The sequence below is a fragment of the Medicago sativa genome, chromosome 1 (genome assembly GCF_051527215.1).
Source record: "Medicago sativa cultivar Bolivia chromosome 1, Bolivia_mono, whole genome shotgun sequence".
Lineage (NCBI taxonomy): Eukaryota > Viridiplantae > Streptophyta > Magnoliopsida > Fabales > Fabaceae > Medicago > Medicago sativa.
The window spans coordinates 30,162,924-30,180,687 of record NC_140749.1 but is presented as its reverse complement, the minus strand read 5'-3'; the positions used below and the strand labels follow the sequence as shown (position 1 = coordinate 30,180,687).

The 17,764-nt window shown below is 34.2% G+C and overlaps 1 protein-coding gene and 1 non-coding gene across 3 annotated transcripts; both read right to left on the bottom strand.

The window, feature by feature from the left end:
* Positions 1–207: 207 nt before the first annotated feature.
* TRNAQ-UUG (transfer RNA glutamine (anticodon UUG)) lies at positions 208–279 on the bottom strand. The gene has a single exon. It is a non-coding gene; the product is annotated as a tRNA-Gln (tRNA).
* A 3,344-nt stretch (positions 280–3,623) lies between these two features.
* On the bottom strand, positions 3,624–17,764 carry LOC146954168 (TNF receptor-associated factor homolog 1b-like). Of its 2 annotated transcripts, none has more exons than XM_085715004.1 (13): positions 17,649–17,764; positions 16,598–16,809; positions 16,402–16,513; positions 15,872–15,960; positions 15,688–15,756; positions 15,469–15,601; positions 12,808–12,966; positions 11,219–11,567; positions 10,456–10,568; positions 8,350–8,500; positions 7,234–7,706; positions 6,955–7,150; positions 3,624–5,270 (listed from the first exon to the last, which is right to left on the bottom strand). In XM_085715004.1, the coding sequence occupies exons 2-13, from the start codon at positions 16,761–16,763 to the stop codon at positions 3,897–3,899; spliced, it is 3,384 nt and encodes a 1,127-aa protein (XP_085571130.1). In that variant the 5' UTR covers positions 16,764–16,809; positions 17,649–17,764; the 3' UTR covers positions 3,624–3,896. The 2 variants fall into 2 exon arrangements, with proteins under 2 accessions (XP_085571130.1, XP_085571121.1); XM_085714995.1 differs by having other exon boundaries at positions 16,598–16,806.

Below are 17,764 nucleotides of genomic sequence, written 5' to 3'. Positions count from 1 at the left end.
CAATCATTTGATTTTATCTTCATGTTATATTTGATGGTTGAGATTTTAGGGATTACAAACATTTTGAACGTAGCTTTACAAAGGCATGATCAAGATCTTTTGAATGCTTTGTCACGTGTCAAAAATAGCAAAGATGAATTACAAGAACTGAGGAACGATGGTTGGGAAAAACTTGTGTCTAAGTTTTTTTTTTTAAAGCAAAATAGTAGGTCCTACCGGGAGTCGAACCCAGGTCGCTGGATTCAAAGTCCAGAGTGCTAACCACTACACCATAGAACCTATTGTGTGTGAGGTTGTTAAAAGTTGTAATAAACTTGATATTGATGTGCCTGATATGGATGCTACATATGTGCAACGAAAGAAAGTTAGGCAACAAGATTCAAGTGTCTCTAATTTGCATCATTATAAGCATGATTGTTTGTTTAGTGTTGTAGATTTGCAATTGCAAGAACTCAATGCTAAATTTGATTAAGAGAAAACTGAAATTTTACAATGTGTTGCATGCTTGAGTCCAACTTCATCATTTGCAGCTTTTGATGTGAAAAAATTATTGAGGATGGTCGAGATTTATTCAAATAATTTTAAGGACGTGTCAGAAGAGGTGGTGTACCATCAACTTCGGAATTATCTTAGAAATGTTCGAGGTGATCCCAATTTTGCAAAGTTGAAAGGACTTTTAGACCTTTGTGCAAAGCTTGTGAAATCAAACAAGAGCACTACCTTTGATTTGGTGTCCAAGCTTATGAAGTTAGCTCTGATTTTGTCAGTGGCAACTGCAAGTGTTGAACGTGTTTTCTCATTTATGAAATATGTGAAGAGTCTACTAAATAACAAGATGGGTGATCAATGATTAAATGATCATCTTGTAACGTATATAGAAAGAGATATTCTTATAATAATTAGTAATGGTGTAATTTTAGTTCAATATAGAAAGAGATGTTCTTATAATAATTAGTAATGGTGTAATTTTAGTTCATTTTCAACAAATAAAAAATAGAGCATTTTCTTTGTAATTTTGATTGCTACAACTATTTTTAATCTAACCTCTTATTAGATTTAGTATTATTTTAATATTTGACAAAAAAATGTATCTCAATGATATTGTGAAACCAAGTCCGCCACAATAGAAAAACAAAACTAATAGATTTTCTTATTCTTTCTTTTGAATAGCAGACATGAACACAAGAATCATTTTCTTTCGATAAACTTTTGATGTGAAATCATTAAAATAATAGTATTATCTTATAAAGCTCAATTGATGCTATTGCAAAATGAAATAAAGGATAATAACCCTTAATTATATGGATAGCTTGCTTCACAAGTTATCTAGACAGTTATGCTTTTTGTAAGAAACCTAGACAGTTATGTTATAACTAACTGTCAAAGGTTTAGATAGCGTACAGTTGGTATATTGTAACTACTCTAGTCATCTAGGAAACATATATATGTTGTAATGCTACTATTCTAAACTTAAATTTTCAACAATAGTTAAAAAAAAAAAAATATGTGGAGTAAATTACCTCTGTGTGTGTTTCTTCGGCTTCACTTTAGTGAAGAGCTAATTTACTTGAAATGTATGACTTGTGTCATTGGGTCGTTTCTCCCTAATCAATGTTAAAAATAAACTTAAATTTCTTATTCTTCACATGCGGCAACATCAAACACACGTAGATTTAAAAAAATATCACAAAATTGTGAGCAAGATAACAAATCCACTCCCTGGTATCAACTACTTCATCCGTTTCAAAATGAGTATCGCTTTAGCCAATTGCACACAGATTAAGAAATGGAATAAAATAGTCAAATGTCATAGCAATTTTACCAAATTATCCTAATCAACTATTGGTTTGTTTTTCATTAAAGAAAAAATAATACTTTGGAAGTAGTGTAACATAATATTAATTGAAGAGTACAATTGAAAAGAAAAAGTTATTATTGCATTGGAAACTGAAAGTGATATTCATTTTAAAACAATTTTTTTTAGCTAAAACGACACTCATTTTAAAACGGATGGAGTATAAAAGTTTCAGTTCAATTTATTATTCTTCGGCAACATCAAACACATGGATTCCAAAAAATCACAAAACTGAAAACATGAATCACAAATCTACCGCCTAATCAATGTGAAAAATTGAGTAAGTTTTCCCACTCTTCACACACGAAAACATCAAAATGAACACAAATTTCAAAATTCACAAAACTATGAGCAAGGTCATGAATCCAGTCCCTAATCAATGTTGAAAAAAATCAGATAAATTTCATATTCGGCGAACACAACATTGTCAGATCAAACGCATGAATTTTAAAACAAAAAACAAACAATGTGAATTAAATAGATATAAATTGTGATTCATAATAGAGAAAAAGCATGGATCGAAGATAATTTCGATGATATCTAACCAAAATCAAAACCGAAAACGCAAAACGGAGGAAGACTTTGAGAAGTGTTACCTTTTCAGAAAGGAGGAAAAGGGATTGTGAAGAGTTCGATATGTGAGAGCGATATGATTGTGAAGTTTGATATGTGAATCGGTGAAGTTGTATCGGTTAAGGTATATGAACCCTAAATGGGGTTGCCTTGGCGAGACAGGGCTCACTTACTTAAGTGAATTTTACGTCTCGGAGCCTCTGGCTACTTGAGGGAAAACAAATTTCTTTATTAAATTAATAGCTTGTGTTCGCCTCCTCTTTCCGGCGTTTTATCTTTATGTTTTGACGGTGAGGTCATTTGACATTCTTTTTCCACGGTTTATATTCGTCTCGCTCTTTGGCGTGCTCTTTATTTTGCTCTTTCTTGGCGAGTTTGTGTAAAACATTGATATCTAATGTGAAACAATGCTACCATATCCACAAATAAATGGAAGAATAAATTTGATATAACAGAATCAGCATAATCAACACAATCAAGTGTGTCCATATTCATGCTAACCGTCTATACAACACAGTCAAGTGTGCATCAGATTAAACTGTACATTAAAATGGAAAGAACTAATGATGTCTTCAATATAGTTGAAGTCTACTTTAAGGTATGATTATTGTGTAATAAATTCATCAAGCTATAGCAGATCATATAACATAATGTTTCCGGCATCTAATGAGAGGTTTTGACTTCCATATGCATGAAAGGTTTCTTTCAAAAAAAAATATGCATGAAAGGTTAATAGGTGTTTGAATAATTTAAACTAAAATATGAATGTCATAACCGGTTTAAGAAATTCACTCACCATGCTCAAAATACAAAAAAAAAAAAAAAAAAAAAAAAAAAAAAAAAAAAAACACCTATGATCATTATTCAAACGGAAATAACAATTAAAAACATAAAATAGAGTCAAGAGATGATCCATGTTGTTGACCTTCACCTTCATGCCCTGATCTAAAATCGGTTTTGTATAAAACTCATGAAAAGTAACACTTGAACTAGTGTTATTAGTTGAAATTACTCACTCCGATCAGACTCATGGGATGGTATTTTAACTAAAATTCATAACAATGGAAAATATTGATCGGTTGCACAAACAGTGTATTGATATTTGATTTTAATTGTAAGCCCTCATCTACATGACTTAAATTAGACATAATTGTCGCTATAAATTCATGAAGTTTATAAAAAAATTAAGAAATACTTTAAAGAAGAAAAAAAAAACCTGATTATGATTGTTTTTGAACTGTAACATCCAATACATTATTTATAATACACTCAAAGAACATGTATAATAGTCCCTATAATCCTTGAAGATCATGGCATGTAAAAAATCATGAAAAGCTGGAACACAATTACTCAGAAACACTCTTTACAAAATGTTTTCTTATCAAGGGGATTACAACCTCGCTCCAATCTAAAACAGACCCAACAATTTCCTCAAACACATTATTACATTCGTTGCCATCATTTCCCTCTACTGACCATTCGAAGGTCTGAATACTGTATAACCATTGACACCAGTCAAATTCGAGTAATCTTGATAGTATGAGTAACCATCAATGTCTGGATTTCGCAAGCCTAGATAAGATAGATCAGAACCAGCCATCTGCCATTGGTTTGGAACCAACCCATCTACTTTTCCATTTCCATATAGTGTACTTGCTTGTGGATGATAATCCCTCATCGAGTCAAAATATCCTCTAGAGGGGTTATACCCTTGTTGAAATCCAGGATCATGGTAACTTCGTGATCTCTCAAACCTACAAGAACTGGTTGAGGATCCCAAATCATCATTTGTATCCAAGTTTCCGGGAAAAGTGAACTGTCGATTTAGTATATGTGATCCATCATTGAAGGATTGGAAGACTGAACTTGTCCCGGCTGTGTTCCCAATACCATGCTCATCATCAAGCAGATCATTTATGATATCAAGGTGAGGGAACTCATCCGCCAACAACCCTTGGTTCTGACGCCTAGATGTGCAGGCTTGGAACTCATTTGGCATTTGGTCCAAAGATCTACTATCTACTGGTTGGAACAAATCCAGGTTTTGAACATCATTGAGCCGGGATGATGGTTCATAGTGCATGCTTCTGCTGGCTTCCCTTTGAGAACTCCTGCTGGCTTCCCTTTGAGAACTCTCCACCCACTGCAGCCCATTTTGCAAAACATCACGAGTAATCATACCAAAAGGAACACTAGACTGGCCACCCATAGAACCCATTCTTTCAGAGCTATGGGACAAAAACATTGGCGATGATACTAAAGATTGCTGTGAATAGCCTGAAGATGGATTTATTCCTGAACTAGAGGTGGAATGAGTGAAACTGGTTGATGTTGAAGCCATTTGATTCCCCATCATTGCATTTCTGTACGACTGAGGAACATTACTATGAGTAGCAGGTGAGGGATCAGGACCCAATCGGCCAGTTGCACTCGCTGAGCGTGCAAGAGGCGGAGCTGTTTGAACCACAGAGACAGAAGTAGTTGGCCTGGGACCACCAGGAACCAAAGGAGCACTGGAAGGCCTTGACATCATAGTCACTTGTGCAATAGGTTTTTCAGTTGGTCTTGGAGGTGAGGTCTTCTGGATTTCTGTTTTAGGCACAATTGTTGGTTGTGAAGCAGACGTTAAAGATGCCGATGTATCTTTACCTGTCTGTTGTGAGACACTAAAAGATGTTTTCCTGACATTAACAGGTGAGGGTAAGTTTCTAGAGGGACTCCTTGGCGAGGATGGCCCTACTGGTGTCATCTCTTTCTGTGGATTCCCATTAGCAACAGGTTTTTCAACATCAACCTGCTCTTTAATATTTTGTTTCTTTTGCGGTAAAAGAACCTCCTCCTCCTATCAAATAGAAGAGCATAACCAATTAAATCATGTTCACAATGAAATTGCACTAAAAATAGATGTTAATTGAAAATAAACACACCCCTATTGAAACAACGCAGCAAATTTAAAAGGAAAAGGTAAGTCAAAGGTCATCTTTAAAAACGACTAAACATGTAATCATGAAGTTTACATCAATTCCAAACCCAATCTCCCACCCTTCAAGAAAAAGAAAGCACAGATCCCTATGCTAGCACATGTAAAATAAAGTAAGGAATGAAAAGCGGCAAAATGTGTGAGTACGATTGCGCAGCCTCTTTCAATTTTGGATATACTGATAGTATTTGTATATGTATTATAGAATGTGGGAAAATGATAGAAAGAGAAGGAAATTGATGTGTTTTAGAGAATCTGAAACTGTTATGTTGAATTATGAGTGTTCAGATTCTGAGAAGTAACTAACAAAATCCAGTCACTAGTTTATAATAATCTCATCCTAAGTCCTAACACTAAGTTTAGCTGGCTATAGGCCGAGTCTGCAATCCAATAAGAGCCCAAGGCCCACTCTACTAAGGGAAACACAAATAATACAATTACACAAACATACTTCTAATATCTAGATAGCTAATGGGAATTGAATAGTGAAAATATTTTCACTTAGTTGGGGAATGAAGCAAAATGAAAAATAAAAAAATCAATTTCCTATTAATACTTCAATTGTTATGCAGACCAATCTTTCAGCAATGCAAAATCAAATTATTTTTTTATCTTATTTGCATATGAAAAAGAAATTTGGTAAAACAAGGTCTTCAGGCGTCTCTTACTTTTACAAACCATATAAAACAACAACAACCAAGCCTTATCCCACTAAGTGGGGTCAGCTACATGCATCAAATTACACCATAGTGTTCTGTCATAAACCACATTCGGATCCAACTCATTGACCTCTAAATTCTTTCTAATGGTTTCTCTTATAGTTTTTCTAGGTCTTCCTCTACCTCTTTTGACTTGACTCTCCTCCATCTGATCTACTCTTCTTACGACAGCATCTACGGGTCTTCTCTCTACATGCACAAACCATCTAAGCCTATTTTTTACCAACTTTTCTACTATAGGTGCTACCCCCACTCTCTCTCTAATGGTGTCGTTCCTAATCATGTCCCGTCTAGTCTTACCACTCATCCAACGCAACATCCTCATCTCCGTTACACTTGCTTGATTCTCGTGTTAGCTCTTAACCGCCCAACACTCCGTATCATACAACATCGCCGGTCTAAACCGCCCAGCATCGCTCAGTGAGTAAACTACTTAGGCTCTCCCTTAATGGTAATGTTAGAGATATAATATAAAAATCATTGTGTCGCCGGTTGAAAGCATAGTTGGTTCATGAAATGGAATCAGAGCCACTATAACCAAGCAGTTAGAATTTAGCCCTTTCTAACCCAAATCTTGTAATAACGGTTGAATTTCAGCACAAGTACTGTCCAAACACTTACAAGGGAAAGACTTTACCGCGAGGATGCATGTTAGAAGTTTAATAACAAACCATGTGTATCTCCCTCAATAGCTTAAGCTTTTGAGATAGATAATTCATGACAAAAGAAACTGGGAAAATTCAAGTATTATCAAACATAAGAAAGTAACATGTAGCATGAAAGAAAATCATGAGCATGAGCTTTAAGGAAAAAAAAAAAAAAAAAACCTTTCTGACAACAGGCTTGTTGAGCCACTTCAACCGATCCTGTAAGCAGATTGCACCCTCAGACTCAGATTCACCTACCTTACCACTTCCAGACTCGTTAATATCAACAGCATTTGAAGCTGAACCAGATGCCTGACTGTCCATTTCAGCTGTCCAATTACTCCCATTACATGATGCTTTTACTTGGTTCTTACCTCTACAGACAAAAGGTGGAAAATTAAATTGATACAAAACAACTTTGACATTCATCCCCATGAAAGAAACAATGCATAAACTTACCTGCTAGGCGATTTCTGGACTTTGTAATTTGAGAAGGAGTTCCCCTTGTAGGGGTCATTCATCACCACTGAAGGCAAAGAATCAGTAGAGCATGTCGAAGAACTGTCATCTATCACTGAACTGCTCCTTTTCTCGGCCATTCCATTTTGCACAGGCGTAAGACGATCTATACCATTGCTAATAGCCTCAGTTGAAGGATGAGCTTCCGATGCATCGGTATCCCAATTAACAGGACTTGCATCTCTTTCTTCTGAATCAGGCTGAATAACTTCGTCAACTCCTATCACAGAATCAGACAAATCAGAAACAACTTCCAGTGCATCAAGCTTTTCATCCAGAGTTTGAACCTCATCCATGTTAGAATCCTTTTTCACATAAGAACCATCGTCTTGCTGCTTGTCATGTACCTCCACAGTAGGCCTTTCATCCTTACTTTTATCCTTTCCTTTACGGTTGTTCCGTTTTTGTTTGGCCTGGATGACAAGAAACAACTTCTGTCAGCAGTTCAAGAGGAAAGCCCAGAACTACTCTCACAAACCCCGTGTATTATGACATCCTTTAATCCCACTAGTAGCAGGTATGCTACGGGAAAGGGGACATAAAGAAAGAAGCTGGGAAGTTATAGTTTCTAAATTGATGGCAAGATACTTCCGGTGAAGGAATAATTAGCCAGAAGAATACAAATTGGCTTGTAACCTAAGCTATTTCATGGGAATGCAAGGTTGTAAAATAAGTAAAGGATTATAAACATGTACATCAAAGATAGACAGAAGAAAATCATGTATGCACAACCTCATTAAAAACTAATATGCCATAGCTTGGGGTTTCAATAAATTATAAACTCAAGTCATAGCAAATATCATATATCAGAAACTAGATTATTTCTTCAAAATAATAATAAAACAATTGCATTACAATGTTACCAAATGTTTTGATTTTACAGATAATTTGTGGTCCATGTTCGGTAGAGGAAATCATAAGAATTATTTGATCTTGAATCTTAAATGATTAATTAAAAACCCAATTTATTATCAGGACTACCACAAAATGCAGTACTTATGTGAAAACAATTTTAGGATATCTGAGATCCCTTGATGATGAATTTAGATGCCACACCTGTTTCTTCTTTGCCTTCTTTTCCCTCTCATTAACTCCACGTTTTGCTTTCTGTTCAGTTTCAGCCAGCCATGCTGCCTCTTCTTCACGGATGAGCTCTTCTTGTCTCTTCAGAGCAACGGCTTCCTGGTAAGAAACCTCAATTTTATTGCTGCATTCATTAGGTAGATAGTTAGGATAACCTAATCCATTCACAGCCTGCACAGTCTATACTTACAGGTAAACAAAGATTAATAAAATAATCAGTACAAACATAATAAACACCTTACATACCAAAATAAAGTTAAGCATGTCCTGTTTTATAACTCATACAGTCAACACCTCATATTACAACTACACAGCCCAGGTTGCAGGATGTTAACAAGCATCGAATCACTTTTGTGTAGACAATGATACTTATGGATAAACTTTCATTGACAGTAAAATTAATCGCACAAGCATATCTATCAAACTATCAGATATCAAACCAAAATCCTAGCCACAAATCATTTCATATCGTCCAAATCATGTCCCGTGGTTGTCCATCTATCCAAACTCAGTATCAGTATAATAAATAGCACAAACTACACATTCATAATTCAGAATGTCATGTAGTGAAACCAATGTTGTTAGTAGTTAGCATTAACAGGCTGAAAGCCCCTTATGTCTCACGGTTAGTAGTGGAACTTTTGCGGCAAGTGTTTTCATGCTACCATGCATCACAGTTTGAAATTTGAATGGACAAGATTCCGAAAAAGAAGTTGACATCATACTGAAACAAAGACTAACAATTTTTTGCATGTTTGTATTAAAATTGGCAAACGTAATTTCGATAAAAATTCATTTTGCAAACATTCTTTTGGTTAAAATTGAGTTTGCTATTAAGTGGGTTATGTTTGGATACTTTTCCTCAAACATATATTTGACAAAAAAAAAATGTTTTGATATTTACAAAAAGTACTTTTGAATGTAAAATTACTTAAAAAGTGTGTGTGTAAGTGTCAAATTATATTTTTTATATCAGTTTGTTGAAAAAACAAATAATAATTTGCAACAGAAGTAAGAAGAAAAAATACTACATGGAAAAAATCTAATTCAATTTGGATGAAATTACATAACAAGATAAAACATCTACTAATGCATAATATATGCAAGGTCCGGGGTTCGAACCTCGGACACCACCAAAAAAAAAATCTACTTGTTAATTTCTTGTACAGGATTTTATTTACTTTTTCTTATTTTAAAACTTAAATAAACACATGAATATAGTTTTATTCTTAATATATTTAATTAGTTATTATCGGATACATATTTTGTATAACTCACCATTAGATTGAAATTTTATATCATATAGATCATCTCAAAGTTTACATAAATTTGAAGTCATTTGATATGTCATTGAGATGTCATAAAGATAAATGTCTTAACCACTTTTACTGAAAACTGTTAATCTTTGTGCATCTTAAATAATTTCAGATTAATATAAAATTTTATACAGATGATCTTATATCTTTTAATCCAATGGTGAGTTATATAAATTATGTATCCAATAAAAACTTGTTGACTGGTGTAACATTACACTTACACAAGTATTGCCTTGATGTATTTTGATTCCTCCTCAACATAATATATAAATGAGAGAAAGAAATGAGAAACATACAATGAACGAAAAAAATGTCTACTTTGGTTTTTAACGAGAATGGAGATAACGGACTGGACCGGATGTAGCATATATTGGACAAAATAAGAAGAAAAATGGTTCTTTCATTTGGATGTGAACATACTTTCACTACAGGATTCAATATAGAAAGTGAACATACAAAATATTCTATTAAAAGGAAGCAATGCGGAGAACCAAACATGCACTTTGAAATTTGCAACAGATGACCTAGACAAAATTTGTTCGCATGATGAGAAATCGATCACACAAGCCCATACTAACTTTCCAAGTACTCACAGCTAATTTGAACAGAAAATCGCCTAAAAATCACCGCATGAAAACTTAATCCTCTCAACAAAATACAATACTGAAATCTTTATTAGAGTAAGAGTATTATCAACAAATATACAGCAGCAACAACATGAAGAACCAAGCCTTTTCCCACTAGAACTAATTGTATATGATACCTGAATACGTGGGCAAGGACAAATATTTCCAGAGTCCTGCGACCCAATTCTGTGAGACGCCTTTCATCACGCTCTATAGAATCTTTATTGAAGTCATCCCCAGAGTTTCCATCCTGCCAAAAATAGGCGAACAAGGTTCTTAGCAATAAAAAAGAGTTTTGAAACTAAAAAAAACAAAACATATCCATTGACAACAACTTCCCAGGTGACCAAGAATACCATTCTACATGTGCAATGTGTTAATAGCCAAACTAGGCCTAGTTTGTAGATTATGCTAACCAGCAGACAGAAGTTCACTAAAAGTTAAAACAATGGGGCCTATCATTCAGAATATGGGATAGATTTTTAGTTATCCGCCTTTACATAATTTCTTGCTTGGTCAGTTATTTAAAATTTTCTATAATCAATACATAAACACATAAGTTCTTCCAAAAAAAAAAGTATTTTAAGATTGGCCCATGAATAAGGCCTAAAGATGTTATGTTTTTCCCCTCACTGATATTTACAGTGCTCCCCTTGCTGTCCTTAAGCTTTTAGCAAGCTATCATTAATCAACAACAGAAAGGGGCCATTCAAAAATATTTAAAAAAATAACAGAAATGGGATTGCGCACTATCAGGGTTGTTGGAAGCATTGTTGTTATTGTTTGTTATGAATGAATCCCATTAATTTTTACCATGTGTCTTTTCTTCCCAAGTCTTCCCTATGTCACCATCTATCAACATAATTTCCAATCATTTAACCAACACAAACCATTTCTCACCTTTGTGCGATTTTGAGGACCTTTCTCATCTTTTGGAGGGAGAGGTTCTATAGCAGCCCTCTCAAGTAACAATAGAACATCATCCACCAGTACAAACATATCTTTCTCAGCACGGACAATTGGAGCTGGCATTTCTTCAGCGTCCAACAATTTTACCCTACCTTTTTTGGACTTGGTCTGGCCTTCAAGAGCCTTCAATCCACTATATAAGGAGTCCATTACCAAAGTAGAGGTCACTTCTTTCTCTATAAAGAAGTGTTTCACTACTACTTTCAAAATTACATCTGTTTTTTCCCTAGACATGCGGCGCCTAGATGTTTGGTCAATTTCTCGCCAAAATTTACAGAAGCTGCAAACATTGCAAATTCGTATTTAATTAGCCCGAAAATAAGAACCAAAATTTCAAGATCTGATGTAAGTCAAAGAATCCTAATATAATAATATACCAAATAGGATAAACAGTGTATACCCTATTAAACTTGCTATGGAATGTAGAATATAATATATAGTATACAAGTGAATCTTCATATACATGAAAACAGGCATAAGATTACACAAAGTTGCCTAGAGTGCATCTCACCATTGTCACATTACAAGACTAAACTAAAGTGTTGCCCTTCTGTAATGATTTCTTTCCTACCAAGCATAACTAACATTTTTTATTTTCCTAGATTAAAGGAAAAGTGTTGCCCTTCTGTAATGATTTCTTTCCTACCAAGCATAACTAACATTTTTTATTTCCTAGATTAAAGGAAAATTAACTTAAATGATTTAAAACTTCATGTAATAAGCTGCTAATGATCGATCATAGAGTATGAAAAGGTAATAATTTAAAGATATAGGAATAACAGAAAACATAAGGAGATAATTCACATTCCATTTAGAGAGAGGGCATATCAAGTAAGAGTAGTGTCATATAAACAAAAGGATGTAAAGTAACTGTCCAGATTGAATTCCCGTTTTAATAATTCCCTTTTTAATAATAAACATATATTGTGCGCTACTGCCGTCTCTCTCGGACCTCCCCCTTTTTACTCACGTCCAATTCATTGTACGCAATTCATACACAGTCTCTCAAATTTTTCAGTTTATTCGATCAGATTAAAGGAAAAGTGCGTGGTTGATTTCATTTTTTGTGGTCAAGCCTCAAGCGTGGGGCTCATGGAAACCTGACAAGAGTCGCACATGCTTGTTATATTAATGGTCAAAATTTTATGCAATCAAAAAATTTACAAGAAAACTTGCAGTAATCAAGATCAGGAAACTTGGATTTAGATTTTAGGTGCTACAAGAACTTTCAAGTAATTTCTAGAAATATGAGAACAAGTATCACCAGACAAAAATATGACTTCGAGATATCATTTTCGAAAACAAAATCGTAGTAGAACCGCAAATGACAAATGGCGGAGAAAGGGGAGGAAGCGAGTGGATATACAAAAGAGAAGAGCAGCATTGCATCTGGACCTTTCATTTTAATACAATGGTGACTATTTAACCCTCATCTCTCACAATAAGACACTCCACTCTTCTCACTTGATAAGCTCCCTATAAATATATTTCAAAAGGTAATACTAATGAATACAAAATACCTTGACCACCTAGCTTTATCCTCTATCAGCTTCCCAAGCTTGCTTCTTCTCTCCTCCACAAAACGCCGACAAATTTGTTCTACATTTGTCAAATAGACCCTAACAAGCTCTCTCCTATACTGGCAATCAAGGCAACGAAAAGGCCTGTCAGCTTTTTCCCTGTGCATTAAAAAACATATATGGTCATACATCTGAATGAAAAGCTACAAAGCACATTGCACCAATGCAAATAATAACAATTAAGAAAGTAAAAAGATATAATCCAGAAGCAGCATGGTTTCAGAAAGGTAGGTGTTATCAAGAGTATTTTAATTTAAACATCAGAATGCAGGAGAGCCTCACAAAATTACAACCAAACGAACCAACATACAACAGTCAATCTGCTTTTTACATCTGTTAGCAAAGGTTTACCTAGGTCGTGCAGAACAAACTTAAAGACGTCATAGAAAATCATTTTATCTCCTTCTAATAGGATAACAATTTTCAGCAAAAACAAAAAATCTTCGAAGGAGATAAAAATCATTTTAAAGCTAAATTTAAAGCTTCTGAAGAAGGACCCCAGAATATCTGTTTGAAACAGCAATTGCCAATTTGCAGTCTTTAGGGTGTTAACGATAAAAACTGGTCATTTGATGCTCCTCCGCAGGAATAACCATCAGAATATAATAAAATAGTGGGTGATTTTGGTATGCATTGGGTAACCAATGTAACAAGATATGCAGGGGCCATGTGTGTAATTCTTCTAAACATCATAGAGTACTATTCATTAACCTATTACAGTATGTCAACTTGAGGGAAACACCAGTACACCACAAGGATATAACAGAACTCGCCATTACTAATGAGCAATAAACTTGTAAAAACATCATCTCTGCTAAATGGACTTGGGTATTTTTTTAAATAATAAAGAAAAATATCATATATATACTTATATATAAAAACACTTAAATATCGTACATGCTGTAAGCCCTTTAAAATTTTGGCCTCATTTTGTAATTTCAAATTACTCATATTAAACAAAACCCAACAACATTCCACATTAGTTAGTTATAGGTCAGTCAATCCTGGACAGCAGCATCATTAGATTACGGCTGTATTGAAGATTATGGATACGAGATTAAAATATTATACTCATAAATATAAATGGTCAAATAAAAAAATTTCCCATAACTAGAGATTCATAATTAATAAACAAAAGCCAGAGTCCAGACATACAATCACCATCAATCAATCTACACAACATTAATAAATCAGCATCTAAAAAAGTTCAAGAAGAATAAGGGAAAGAAACAGGAAGAAGCTATGGCCGACTAAGTTATGTGAAACAGAGGCGGCAGAGACAAGACCTAAGAACAAATGCTGGTTTATTTGAGCCACAGAAAAAGAAGGATTTTGCCAAAAATAGGTTGAGAGGGAAGTAGTTGGAAAATGTGTAGGAAGAGCACTGGTGTTCAAACAAAAGATTGGCCTATGGCCTACGGGGTTTTATTGATAAATGCAGGGATGCTAATTAAGAAATCCTCCTGGTGTAGATCACAAAAGTCTACCCAGAAATTAGTAGCCAATGGAGAAAATGAAGGATAAAACAGGAATTTCATCTCTCTTCAGAGTTGAAGCTGCTAGCTGCAAAAGGTCACACTCTTAGGCAAATTTGTGTGAATATAAAACACGACATGAGAGAACAATCACCAGAACTATTGCAGTGCAAATTGACACTATTAACTAATCTGGTCATTATTAAGTGAAAACTACAATTTTAGTCATTACCTTCTATGAAATTGTTTCCGCTAAAGAACTTCGGTTATTTATTTAAAACCAAAAATATTCTATAACGATATACACACCAAAACTTCAAACATCTTACACACTGTATTACCCTTAGAACTTTGGCCTCAAATATTATAACTTCACCTTAGTCAAAAGCAAAATATAAGATATCAGTTTTAACTAGTTTTTAGTCAACTAGAAAATAAAGAAGCAAAGAGCCAACTTGACATCATCATTTAAAACAATTTGAACAAAACCAAAACAAATCATAGTTACACACTGGACCAAACAAAAAAAGGTTGCTTTGAGTACCACAGTATATGATTGGGGAAGAGTACAACACTAAAAAACCCTATAATTCAGTGACAGTAAAAGGAGACCTCCAAGGTACTTAGACGGATTGTTGTGAGACTTTATGCACAACCTTTAGGCAAAAAAAAAAACAGAAAAGAACAATACTTAATAGACCTAAAGAAATTAGAAATCCTTACCCTTAAGTCGATGTAGGTACATACTAAGTCAAATTATTTGCGAAAACAATGTCATTGAAAATACTGCTGGGTTGCAAAATAACAAAAATGAGATCTGGGGTTTACAATCCCAGAGATGAATGTTAAAACAATTATATGAAGGTAGTCATAACCTACTTCACAAAAAACTATTCAGAAGTTTTCAACAAAGAAAGAGTATCGTTTCTTGCTAGCTATCAGATTTCAAATAAACTGCATTCACAAAAGGACGAGTAGCTCAAACTAGTAGATTAGAAAACATTCATGTTTTCTTCTTTCCAGATAAGTAACAAATAAAGTCAAAAACATGTATACCCGGAGATGTATATTTGTAATATTATAAACATAAATAAATTAAAAAAAATTAAGCATATAGAACACCAACCTAATGACTTGAACTTGAGCTTTTATTATCAAGTTGTCAGACTCGTCAACAAAGCCGTCTCTCACCTTCGAAATCTCCATAAACTTTTTCCATCCCCAGTCATGCTCTTTCTTCCAAAACCGGTGCAATGTATCTAAAATAATTCAGGTAAAATAGGTTAATAATGCTGTTTAAAAAAATTGTAACTCCAATAACTAAGGTAATTATTTACCAACGGACCAGAATATTTTGATTTCTTGGCGTCTTTGTTAACCACAGCTATTGTAAATTGTGCAAAATGACTCCATCCTGCATTGCCCACAAAAAGAGGGGTGAATATAAAAGAAGTCAAGTACTGTGGGATTAAGAATAGCTAGGGAAACTAAAAAATCATAAATGCAATGTGAAAATTCAAGAATCAAACCTGGAAGAAGTTTGTCATGATTGGCAACACAGAGAAACAGAGAGAGATGATTGCATACATCACAACCTTGTGGATAAATTAAAATATACCTGCCATATATTACATCACCATTAGATCCAAACTCCAACTATAAAGCATGGTATCCATCAAATCTTAAGGAATGTCTGAGTAACATATGCAAATGTTAAGGTTTCAACACCAGATCTGCATCGGGCATGTTAATTATGTGATTGTATTCTACTTCTGATATATGATGCACATTTCACAAATCAAGTAAAGTATATTCCCCTTATTTAACAAATTAGATGGTTACAAAGTCATAATGTATAGGAAAAACTAAGTAACCCAAACCAATAGTTTTCCCTTTTAACAGAGATGTGTGTAGATCAATGCATTTTACAAACAATTAATTTTGTCAATATTCATAGATTCATGAAACAACAAGGTGAATGACAAAAGACACAATGGTTTATTTGGTTACAACATGTTCATAACCATGTATGCCAATAAGTTTATCGAAAGCCGCATACCACTTATAGTTGCCAACTTCAAATGCATTACTACGAAGTTCCCTTTTGGTAATCTTTGAAAAGTTTTCTATCTTCCAAGTATATTTTCCATACAACTCCGATGGTTTTGGTCCTGTTTGGTGGAATAAAATAAAAAACATTAGATTTTAAACAACTGTTGATAGAAAACTAATTCTAACAATTGTAAATTCACTACCATCATCATCCTCGTCGGTGTCCCAGTAAGGAGGTGAAGTCGACGGAATTCCATTTTCCACCTGCTCAGATGATCGCCATTCTGCCAACTCTTCCCCACGGTGCCCACTATAACTTCCTTCCACAGACTTTCCCGCTCCAGATTCCTCACTCGCAACCCCAGCCATTTCTTGATCAAACACTATTTCACTAACACTCTTCTTGTAACAGCTGCTACATATGAATCACAAAAACAAAGCACCAAAATCAACACCCTAAAACCCCACATTGTATTATATCATAGAAAACCATTCAAACAACTTTTTCGCATAAATAAATCATGCAAACATTTCAATTGAATATTTCCAACTGCATCACCGAAAACCCTAAACTATGTAGCACTGACACTTCTGATGGAAGGCGTGTCCAGTGTTCAACATGTATCAATGTCACCGACGTGACACTGACGCATGTAATTAATTCATTTAAAAAAAAATGTCGTGTCAATGTGTCCCTGCTTCATAGATCCTATGATTACAAAAAGTCAACTTTTACTAATTACAATTATGAAAAATTAATTATAAGCACACATTGTGGCAGAAAAATTAATTAAAAGTACAGAACAAATTCAAATTGAAATGGTAACAATTCATCAAATGAAATCAGCACATGACAAAGTGATAATTCAAGAAAACCTAAAAATAATTCATTTCTAATACTATTGAACCCAAAAACCCAACTAAAAATATTAACCCAAAAAACCCATGAATTAAACCCTAAAATTTAGATTAAAAAATTAAAAAATTAAACCCAAAACCAATCAAATTAAATTAAAACAGCGAGATTTCAAAACAGTTATAAACACAAATTGCATGAAAGTGAAAACTGAAAATTCATAATAAGAATGAATACAGTAAAAGCGAACAAGATCGATTTGAATGAGAAAAATTGATCGAAATCGAAGAAATGGAGCGGAATTGAAAAACCCCGAAAAAATTGGTGTATGAATTGGGAAAAAGTGGAATTGAAAAATTGGGGTGGGAATGAATGGATCGAAGATAGAGAGAGCGAACCTGGAATCGAAGGAGGAGATGACAATAGCGGCGTGAGAATCCTGAGATTTTAGAGAGAGAAAATGGGATGAGAGAGAAAATTGATAGAAAGAAAAAGAAGATGAATAACGGAGAAC